General features: G+C 45.4%; 2 protein-coding genes across 3 annotated transcripts in view; one reads left to right on the top strand and one right to left on the bottom strand.

Annotated features, from left to right (window-relative positions):
• Positions 1–17: 17 nt before the first annotated feature.
• The window catches only part of Syn1 (synapsin I), a 50889-nt gene continuing 39732 nt past the window's right edge, over positions 18–11174 (bottom strand). The window contains exons 6-9 of the mRNA XM_051179521.1: positions 1312–1374; positions 402–544; positions 243–317; positions 18–152 (exon numbers count right to left, since the gene is read on the bottom strand). Coding sequence (XP_051035478.1) covers positions 26–152; positions 243–317; positions 402–544; positions 1312–1374 — 408 coding nt within the window. The 3' untranslated portion in view covers positions 18–25. The remainder of the gene's footprint in view (positions 153–242; positions 318–401; positions 545–1311; positions 1375–11174) is intronic.
• On the top strand, positions 5202–9830 carry Timp1 (TIMP metallopeptidase inhibitor 1). 2 transcript variants are annotated; one of them, XM_051179523.1, is made up of 6 exons: positions 5202–5364; positions 6231–6359; positions 8085–8164; positions 8437–8563; positions 8764–8888; positions 9589–9830. In XM_051179523.1, the coding sequence occupies exons 2-6, from the start codon at positions 6239–6241 to the stop codon at positions 9748–9750; spliced, it is 615 nt and encodes a 204-aa protein (XP_051035480.1). In that variant the 5' UTR covers positions 5202–5364; positions 6231–6238; the 3' UTR covers positions 9751–9830. The 2 variants fall into 2 exon arrangements, with proteins under 2 accessions (XP_051035480.1, XP_051035479.1); XM_051179522.1 differs by having other exon boundaries at positions 5209–5364; positions 6228–6359.

Genomic DNA, 11174 nt, shown 5'->3' with positions numbered 1-11174 from the left:
TTCCACTCACTCTTTCCTCTGTGTTTCACCAATCCCGGGGTGATCTCACCTCAATAATGTGGTCCCTTCCATCTTTGCCATGCAGCGCTTCCACTGCGCAGATGTCAAGTCCCCCAAAAATCTCTGAGCACGTGTCTACCCACAACTTGTACCTGCCAAGACAAGGGGCAGGCAGTTTGTCATTGCCATGCCCAGGTGATTCCATTACACCCTCCCTCCCAGTCCTCAGTTATGTCTCTCACCTATCAGACATGGCAATCTGCTCAAGCATGGCTGAGCCTGTGTTGGTCTTCCAGTTCCCTGACACTGATGTCCTCCTAGGGGGGAAAGGGGAAGAGTGTTAGTGGGGCCTGAAATGCATGGGGCAGGGCCCCTCTGAAGGCCATTGTCTCTCAACTCACATATAGGCCTTGTAGTTCTGCCCAATCTTCTGCACACGCACATCATATTTGGCATCAATGAAAGGCTCAGCAGTCGCATACGTCTTAGTCAATGCCACAACACTTGCAATGTCCTGGAAGTCATGTTGGTTGTCTACCTTGACCTGTGGGCATAGGTGTGAGATTAAGGCAGTATGAGGAATGGGTGTTTCTGGAGGGATGTGTAGACAAATATGAAGTGGATATGCCAAGGCACTCAAGCATGCATAATCATGCGTATCCTGTTTCATACATGTGCACACAAGCATAAAATTGCTTGCATATAACTGAGTATGCTAAAAAAAAACATTTCTTTTTGCAGTGCTGGGGACCAAACACATTGCACATGCTAAGCAAAGGCTGTACCCCTATACTATGTCCTCAACCCAAATTACCCACTCTAAACAGGGGGATTGAATGAAGTGTGGCATTATATCTCAATAAAGCTGTAAAAAGAACTGCACATAGGCCATATATAGACACAAAAACTAGTTGTACAGATAATATACAAACACAGAAGCTGAGACACACTAACTTACAAATTACAAATCTGCTTGCTACATACACACAGACAAAATCAGCTGGATGGAAAGCATACTGGACCCCAAGAGCCTGGAACATAAAAGATGATATGTATTCATCACAGAGCCATGCTTATATATACACAGCTTGGTACACTAGCACAGTGATAGGACATACAAAATTAGCTGATTGCATGAGAGAAATGTGGGCTGAAAAAGAAAATACAAAATCCAATTATATGAAGGCATCCCAGAAAGCATCATCAAACAGAAGTATTGTTGTACATTGAGTACACAGATGCACATGTAACTATGTACAGTGCCAAAGCATGCACTATACAAACATGCATGTGTGCACTACTGTGACTCACCTTGCCCATCCCAGAGTGTGCATGGCCCATCTTCACAACCACAGGGTATATTGTGCTGCTGAGCTGGTGAAGATGAGGCAGAAGAGGCATGGTCAGAGCAGTAGTGCTGACTTCCAAGAGTTGGTGACCCATAGAATGTGAGCTACACTGGTTGCCATTTTCCCCCCAGAAAGAGGTTGGTCAGAGACAAGCAGAACTGCAGTTGATAGTTTAACAGCAAGTCTGAGCCCAGATTGCAGAACCCTGCCTGCCAGTCACTTACTCCACTCTCTAAGCTTTCCATATCTGCTTTTCCAGGCATAGGCCTTAGATAAGAGTGAGGGAATTTCCTATAAAAGAAAGTTTATTTTTTGTAATGAATGGATATTGGAGTGAGTGTGTGTGTGAAGATGTGGTAGTTAGCATGCAGAATGTCTTAAGTCAAGCCTTGCATGTAAGCTTCATCTTTATGTAAACACACACACACACCTTCAAAACTCAGATTACCCAGCAAAAGCCAGAGGTGTCCACATCTATTGAGAAGTCCACGTGTATTGAGAAAGACAACCACAGGCGTAAATCACATTTGGGGCTTCGCAAAGATCCAGTCATTCAGCTCATGTACTCATTCTGCCAGCCAGGTGCTCTTAGCATGGGGCAGCTGCCAGGACACCTGAGCAGCATGCCCTGCACACTCCTAAGATCCACAATTGGTACCTTGGAGCACACACATGAGCTCCCTCCACTTGCTCACACCTACTTAACAGAATAACTCTAGAGGCACACAATAAATGGACATATTCAGCACTCCCCAGCATGTCTACAACAGAAGGATGGATCAAAACAACATGCAGAACATGTGTGTACTTCTAGGCATTCTCATAACCAAACTCCTATAACTCAGACCTCATCACATTCCCGGGGCCCATGGAAAAATGTATCTAGATGCTAAACTTATTTTTCAATATTTATAACACAAACATACAGAATATCAGACACACAGACAACACTCCTGGGTGTGGACATAAATTCAGGCAATTATGAGCAAGGCAAAGATATGTTAAGTCTCCCTGTACCCTAGGCTGGGTAGAAGGGACCAGATTAGAGGACCTAGTCCCATCATATCCCATGTGTAAATGCAGAGTCCCTGCCTCCTACTGACAGGGTAGGGACAGCATTTTTAGAGGGGTTCCTTGGGCAGTGGCAGTTCCCAACAAGCACAGAAAGCCCCATAGTCTAAGGGTGACCAACTGACCTTTAGGTCCCTCCTTCCTTCTACAACCTCCTCCCTCATTTCCCAAATGTGTGTCTTCATGGGGAGGGAGGGCTGAGTGGCATGGGTTTGGAAAGGGGGGTGGCAGTAAGGGTGTCATCCAGGCAGCAGGCCAAGGAAACTATGCCAAGACACGTGTTGTGTGTGACAAGGGAGAGATCTTCCACTCAGGCATCTATTCATCACACAGAGAAGAATGAGACATGCATAGTTATATTTGCAACCTTCAGCTCTCAGGAGGAACACACTTAGATATATTCCTGGCTCTCAGGAAGGGAAATGGAGCCCACCAAGGGACTCATGCCACTCACAGAAGCACACACCGGAGAGCTGTACACATGCAAGCATACCTAGTTCCACCTGCTGAGCTTTCTTGATCCTTTTAATAAACCAACTTTGCTTCCTCTGTTCCTGATCTTGAACAAAGTACTGTGTGTGCATGTAAGTATGTGTGTCTATCATATGTACACACAGGGAGCTTGGGATTTCCTGGAGAGACATAGCCTGCTATCTGGGCCTTAGTTTCCTGGTCTGCACAAAGGGTTTAATCAAGACCAAGCACTTAACCCTTTCTGGGGATTATCAGATATTTGCACATGCCAATGGATCCCTGTGGGAACCTCACATCTACCCAGTTCCCCAGATAGATACAGGCTAAACACCGCTCTGTGATATCCACCCCACTCCATTTCAAACCTGTACAACCATCTGAATCCTCACATGTAAACAGTTGGCAAAAGTGTGCTGACCCAGGTTTCATAAAGAGCTGGTGTCAGAAGCAGGGCCATAGAGGAGGAGAGTCTGGACTTTCCTTCTCTACTTCTCCTCAGTCCTGCCAGCTACTTACTCAGACCCGTCTCATCTACTTTCACCCCTCACTTTCACAATCAGAGGCTGAGAATTTTGGTTTCCTTCCCTTTGTTCCTTTCTTTGTATCCCTACCTCCCCCCCTCAGTGATTTCTTCACTCTCATTCCTGAACAGGCCATCTGACTCCTTTCTGTCTCTGTTTTCTCATTAAATAGTGAAAATATGAATTGTAACTCACAGACATGTTGGGAAGAATAAATCATTTCAGAGAAAAAAAATCTTAGTATACACATAAAGTAACCCCCAATCTTCAAAGTGTTGGTTCTCTTATTGTTATTGTTGTTACTGATTTGATACCTCTTCATCAATTGACATTAAGAAAGAATAATAACAATAGAAAATGAACAAAAAAAAAATCCTGGACAGGAAATAAAGTCCAACAGATAAAGGTGCTTGCTGCCTGCATGCCTGACAACATGAGTTTGAGCCCCAGAACCTATAGGGAAGGACAGGACTGGCTAGTACAAGTTGTCCTCTGAACAATACAAGCATGCCATGGCATGAGCACAGACACACACACACACACACACACACACACACACATACACACACACACACACACTGAATACATGTGAAAAAAACTTTTCAAACTTTTGTATATGGTGAGTATTCCATTGAGTGCTGGCAGTAGTTTTTTTGTATGCTATGGTTAGTGAGCTAATCTAAATTAATAAAATTTAATTAGCTAAAGTAAATTTACACAAAGTTCATAGCAATAGTGTACAGTAAGTGCTCAACCAAGTAGCTGCTGTCATCACTATCATCATTTTTGTGTGTTTGTATGTAACAAGGTCTCACTATGTATGTTCCAGGTTGTCCTGGAACTTACTATATAGACCAGGCTATCCTCAAACTCTCAGGATCCATTTGCCTGCTGGGATTACAGCCATTGTCATTGCTATTGGTCTACCCTCCCTGTATTGAGGGTGTTAATCATCCCATAGAACCCTTCCACAAGATCCCAGGGAATACTTCTGCATCATCAGGAAGCTGGTGGGCAGCAGTTGCCTCATCCCACCCCACCAGGGATGTGGGCTGATTGGGGAAGGAGCTGGGCAGGATGGGGTGGGTATGGGTTTTCTACTGACTCACTTGCTTCTTTCACCATCACCCACACCCTTACCCACCCCCCTCATGCTCACCACACCATTCCATGGTTGCCAAGATTGGGCCCTGCCTGAATTAAGATCCCAGATACCAGAGTCAAGAAGCCCAGGTTTAAATTCCAGTTTTGTCCTGTGGTCCTGACAAAATTCAGCTATTTGCTTGTTTGATTTTGTTTCTGTTTATAACAAGGTTTCTTGTAGCACAATCTTCAAACATCTGGTGTGTACAACCACAGCAAACTTTTGGGGATAGGTTACCACCTGAACTCGGTCTGCACGCCATCTCAGTTCCTCTCTCAGTTGTGACACACTTAACTGCCATCTTGAACAGACACTCGGTGTATCAATTTCCCCACTATGTATTTGGGCCTCTTCTCCCTTCTCATGTCCCTCAACAGTTTTTCTAGTTTGTCCCCTCTCTGCTACCCCTCACCAGAACGCCAGGTCCACTTGGAAAGCCCGTCTTGCTACACAGTAGGAAGCTGGGGGATGTGGGGGACTGGAGAGGCACAGGGCTGTAAGGGCTTGGGCTGCCCTTCCTCTGTGCTTCAAGGCCGCCAGGGAGGAATGCGAGTGACGTGGAGCTGGGGGTGGGGGGAAGGGGCGCAGTGGGCTGGCTGGCAGGCAGCGCAGGGAGTATCTTTAGGCGGGTCCTCCGGCCCGCCCCTAGGCTTCGATTCCTGTGGTGGGTGGATGAGTAATGCGTCCAGGAAGCCTGGAGGCTGTGATTTCCGCGCCAACTCCGCCCCTTGCATGGACATTTATTCTTCACTGCTCAGTCCCTGCCGCCATCGCCACAGATCGGGCTTCTAGAGAGACACCAGAGGTAAGTGGGAGCCGGGTGTCCTGGCAGGATTGAAGCTTAGCTGGAGCCTGTGTTGGTGACACCACCAGTCACATCCAGTTCCCTGCTGAGACTAGCAGCTCAACTAGGCTTGCTGGTATCAGGATCCCTATTTGGCCAACAGGGAATATAAGGGGAGTGTGTCTGGAATGAGTGTCCCAAGCTGGACTCTCCAGACTCCCTCATGCCTCTAGCATTCATCCCCAATTGCTCCAAACCCACAAGCCTCTAATACCTTAAAGACCTCCCAACTTGCCAACTCCTCTGAATTGTTCATTGTCCCCCAAATCCCCTACAGCTCCCTTAACTCCCCCTGCCATGTCCAGCTCCTGCAACTTCTAAAGTTCTTCCACCTTCAAATTCCTCAACACTCCCATTACCTAAAGCTCCCAAATTCCCCCCAGACCCAAAGTCCCTAAATTTCCCCCAGTTTCCTAAAACCCCAAACCTCCTCTAAAACCCTTAGTAGATCCAAATCCCCCTGGCCATTATGTCTTAATAGCCCTCAACTCTCAGCCTCTCCTCCTCTAGTTCCCCAAACCTCAAATTCCTTACTTCACAAATGTCAGTCTCCAGGCTTATCCAACTCCACTAAATTCTCAGACTTTTCAGCTCCCTGATTCATCAACTGCTACAACTCCATTATCTTCCAATTCACTATCTCCTAAATCACTGAAACTCAATAAAACCCAAAACTTTCCCAACTGTTTAAGCCCTTGAACCTCTCCAGGTTTCTCAACCCCCTTAAGATTCCCAGACTTCTCTACCCTAAAGAGTTCCCTAATCTCCCTAGGGCCAATGGGTAAACAGATCAGTTGGATTAACTAATGCCTAGTCTCTCCCAGCAGATACCACTATGGCCCCCTTTGCATCTCTGGCCTCTGGCATCCTCTTGTTGCTATCACTGATTGCCTCCAGTAAGGCCTGTACCTGTGCACCACCCCACCCACAGACAGCCTTTTGCAACTCGGACCTGGGTGAGTCTTTCTGTCCCTCTTGGTCCAATAGGGCTCATGAAAGTTATCTCTAGAACAGTTGTACTTACCCTTGCATAGATCTACTTTGGCCATATTGACATCTGTGGGCCTAAGCCCATCTTTGTGTTGGCTGTTCCCTCCCAGGGAGACACTTCTCTGTGGTTATTCACATGAGTGGCTACCTTAAAAGTCATCTTACAGAGGTGCCTGTCTACTTTGTTTAAATTTTAATCCCACATAGTATGTCTGATTCCCTGTTAAATAATATTGTGAATGGCACGTCTTAAAGGACAGAAAGGCAGACTTTTTTTCAGGACCATGGCAATCAGATTTTGAAGTCAGGGAGAGAGATTGGGCTTAACTCTCATGGGCACATGGAACTCTACTGCCAAGGAACAATTTAGAGATTGGTGAATGGGAAATCACTGAGGATTCAGGCTAAGCCCATTAAAAAAGGTTTATTTTTATTTATGTCTATGTGTGTGTGCACCATGTGTGGTGTGCAGTTGCATGTGGAGTCCAGAAGGCATCAAATCCCCTGTAACTGGAGTTACAAGTTGTTGTGAGCCACCCTATGTGGATGCTGGGAATCAAACTTGGGTCCTGAACTAAGTGTGGTGGCACAAGCCTGTAATCTCAGCACATGGAAGGCCGAGTGAAGAGGATGAAAGATTCAAAGCCAGCCTGAGTTACATAGTGAGACCTATTCTCAAAAACGTGAGCTCATGGGCTAGAGAGATATCTTAATGGTTAAGGACTCTTGCTGAAAACTGGCCAGTGTAATCAACTGATGGCCAGTGGAAGATGAGGAGCCCCATCACATACTGAGGAGAATCAGATGAGGGTGGGTTTTTCACTAAACTGATTTAGTATACTTTACTACAGCTGGATTTTTCTTTTCCTTTATTGGTTTTTTTGGAAGAGGGTTTCTCTGTATAACATCCCTGGCTGTCCTGGACCTCACTCTGTAGACCAGGTTAACCTCAAACTCTCAGAGATCTACCTGCCTCTGCCTCCTGATTTCTGGTATTAAAAGTGTGAACCACCACTGCTTGGCATATACAACTGCATTTTTAAGAAAAACTGCACTTATAAGCTTGGAAGAAGGTTAATACACCTGAGTAAATTGTGGTCAAGCAAAGAATATGTGTCAATTCCCTTCCTTCTTTAATTGTCCATCGTACTTAATAGCCTCTAACAATCCATATACCTTTTTCTCCATACTGGGGATTGAACCTACAACCTCTTATATGCTAAGCATATACAACCCTTTTGGTGAATTTTATTTTAAAACAGAGTCTCACTAAATTGTCTAGACTGGTCTTGAACTCACACTGTAGTCGTCCTCCTTCATCAGCTTGACAGAGCTGGGGTTACAGGTCTGTGCCACCATGCTTGACTACTTAATTTTAGTCGTTTCCTCCTGGCTTGAATGTGAGCTCCACATATAAATGGATTCCTGTGTTTGAGTCAGTGTTGTGTCCCTAACACCCTGAACAGTGGCTGGCATACATCAGGCATTACAAAGTTGAGTAAGCCAACTGCTGGATATATGAAAAGTGCTTAAAACAGTACCTGGAAGAGTAGACAATGTATAGATGAATCAATGAATAGATGTGAAAGCCATTAAGTATGCTGTCTTTATTAGAATTATGCTGTATATATGTTTTTCTCTCATTAGTTCATACTGCCCACTTGACGCCTTATTTTCCCCTTCCTTTCTAGTCATAAGGGCTAAATTCATGGGGTCCCCAGAAATCAGCACTACCACCTTTTATCAACGTTATGAGATCAAGATGACTAAGGTATTCCCTCTTCCTCCCTCCCCCCTCCTTCCCTCTCTCCCTCCATAGCCATACTAACCTCTTCCTCCCCCTCAAAGGTATTCCCTCTTCCTCCCTCCCCCCTCCTTCCCTCTCTCCCTCCATAGCCATACTAACCTCTTCCTCCCCCTCAAAATTCAAGCATCTAGCGTTTCCCATGGTTTTGTGATTTATATATATGACATCAGGTTAAGAGAGAGTGGAGTGGGAGGATTATATCAGCAAAAGATAGGCTTTTTGTCACTCATGAACAGATGCTCAAAGGATTCGACGCTGTGGGAAATGCCGCAGATTTCCGGTTCGCCTACACCCCAGCCCTGGAGAGCCTCTGCGGATATGTCCACAAGTCCCAGAACCGCAGTGAGGAGTTTCTCATTGCGGGTGAGGCCCTGTCCCTTCCCCTTGGGCCACACCCCTTCATCCTTAGAGGCTTCCTGGCAACTGGGAGGAGCAAGGCTCTAAAGGGAAAGGGCCTGGTTGAAATGGGGGCCGGAAGGTTTGTAAAGTAATGCTAATCAGGTGACCTCTCCCAGCACCACCCAGCCAATCAAAAGCCTGCTGGTTTCTCTGTTCCCTTACAGGACGCCTAAGGAACGGAAATTTGCATATCAGTGCCTGCAGCTTCTTGGTTCCCTGGCATAGCCTGAACCCTGCTCAGCAAAAGGCCTTCTCAAAGACATACACTGCTGGCTGTGGGGTGTGCACAGTAAGTTCCTAGATCCAACTCTCCTCCTGGAGATAATTCCTGGAACGGTTTCTTTTTCTCTCTGGTTATTCTTTGTTATTGTAGCTGCTTCCCAAACCCAACCATTTTAATTTCTCTTACTATTGTCCCGAACCTGCTTTTTTGTAAATTCTGGTTGTTCTGTTATCCTCGGGACTGCATGTTCCCTGAACCTTCTCAGTCTCTCTAACTTCCTTTGTGGCTGTTATGAAATACTGCTGTCTGTTTCTGATCTCCCAAGATTGGGTTTGGCTTCCCAGGCATGTTCTGCAAGAATTCAAAGTGCTATTCTCCAAATCCACATCGACATGTCGAACTGGCTATTTTAAAACTGTTCCCTGACAGCACCAAATATCCTTTGACCCCAGTTACTGTCTGAGAGCCCTACTGCCTATTCTTATAAGCTTAACCTCTCTGCATGCCAACTGTTACCCTCTGCTATCAGTTCTCCACCCTGTGGGGACGGACGGTTCCTCAGGAGACCTGCCTGAGTGGCTTTAAGGGAAGTTTCCTACCCACAATTCCAGAACACTGATTTTCTGTTCCCCAAATGGGAGAAGCTGTTCTTGGGTCTAAACACAGTTGGGGCAATGCCAAGCCTTCCCAGCTGCTCCATGTTGCCAGAAGGGAGGGAAAAGGGGAAGAAGAAGTCCCCAGAGTGGACCTTTCTCTCATCTTCCAGGTGTTTCCCTGTTCAACCATCCCTTGCAAACTGGAGAGTGACACTCATTGCTTGTGGACAGATCAGATCCTCACAGGCTCTGAGAAGGGCTACCAGAGCCGTAACTTTGCCTGCTTGCCAAGGAATCCGCAGTTGTGTGCCTGGCAATCCCTGGGGGCCTAGGTGACCCGAAGCCTACTTGCACCTTCCCTCCATCTTTTTTTTCTCTCTTAGATGATGAAATAAAGAACTACCACACAGCAGTGAGGTTTCTGTGTAGTGTCTGGGAACAAACTCAAGACACTAATAACCTGGTGGGAGCATTTAGGGACCGATGAAAAGGAAAAGATTTGAAATGTTGAGTTTGGAGGCTCGAAATGTAGCTTAGTAGTAGACCAGCTGCTTTTCATGTACAAAGCCCCAGGGTCAATCTCTAGCAAAAAAGAAAAGAAACAAAGGCCAGCCTAGTCTACAGAGACAGACAGAGAGAGAAAGTTTCAGGACAGCTAGAACTACATAGAGAAACCCTGTTTTCCAACCCCCCCCCAAAAAAAAAAGAAAGGAAAAAGGTTTTTTATACTTTACAGAGGTAGGGAGGGAGGGAGGGAGGGAGGGAGAGAGAGAGAGAGAGATTGGTAATAATGTCAACATTGGCATTAGCACTGGGAACCTGAAAAATCAGCAATGATCATTCACTTTGCATTACCAACTCCAATCTATTGAATATTTTCTATATTCATTACATTGAGACATCTTAGTATAGTGATTATTATTTTTGTTTCCATTTTATCTTTCTGTATGTGTTAATGTGTACCAGTAAAGGCTTATACATGCTATGATAGTCAAATGACAGCCTTGGGTGTCTGAGCTTAGCCTTACTTTATCTGAGACAGGATCTCAATGTTCACTGCATAGAGCAGGCTGGGATTCTCCTGTCTCCCAGTTTACATACAGATGCAAATTACCACTGCCTAACTTTATGTGGATTAGAGGATTCAATCCTTGGTCTTCATACTTGCATGACAAGTGCTTTATCCACTAAGACATCGCTCCAGCTCCAACTTGCTCTCTTTTTAAGATAGGCTGGTCTCACACTTGCTGTAATTCTCCTGCTTCTGTGCCATGTGCCACCACACCATGCCTATTATAGAATTTTCTAATTCCTATTTGCCCAAGATTCTCTAGTTAATAAATCATGCACAGTTGAAAATTCCCCTATTCACAAATATCACCCCATTGACAAATTCATAGAAAACTGCCCTATCAATTGGTAAACATCTTTCCTTGCTCTGGCAATTATCATAATGTAATCTAATGAAGATGCCCCATCCAAGCCTAAATCCGACTTAAGTGAAAGGAAGGGGACTTAGTGACATTGCCAGCTAGCTAGGGACTCTGGAAAGTGGAATATACCTGGCCTTATAATGTACAATGAAGAAAAGGAATTTCTTGATCATCTTTCTCTGTAAAATTTGAATGGGAAACATGACAAATATCCAGCTCCCACAGATGGGCCCAGGTCTATCCAACCCCTTCCTGCCCCAGGATCCTGACTCTGGAACCAGAATTTCAAGAGAACACTGAAATATTGTATTGACATGGATTTG

Source organism: Phodopus roborovskii, unplaced genomic scaffold (genome assembly GCF_943737965.1).
Source record: "Phodopus roborovskii unplaced genomic scaffold, PHOROB, whole genome shotgun sequence".
Taxonomy (NCBI): Eukaryota; Metazoa; Chordata; class Mammalia; order Rodentia; family Cricetidae; genus Phodopus; species Phodopus roborovskii.
The sequence above is the reverse complement of the archived record's forward strand: the minus strand, read 5'-3'. Positions and strand labels throughout refer to the sequence as shown.

What these genes read in the sequence shown, in the direction of transcription:
- Timp1 (XM_051179523.1), top strand. Translation starts at nt 6,239, where the DNA reads ATGGCCCCCTTTGCATCTCTGGCCTCTGGCATCCTCTTGTTGCTATCA. An exon ending in CTTTTGCAACTCGGACCTGG is followed by an intron (nt 6,360 to 8,084) that starts GTGAGTCTTTCT and finishes CTTCCTTTCTAG; the next exon opens with TCATAAGGGCTAAATTCATG. An exon ending in TGAGGAGTTTCTCATTGCGG is followed by an intron (nt 8,564 to 8,763) that starts GTGAGGCCCTGT and finishes GTTCCCTTACAG; the next exon opens with GACGCCTAAGGAACGGAAAT.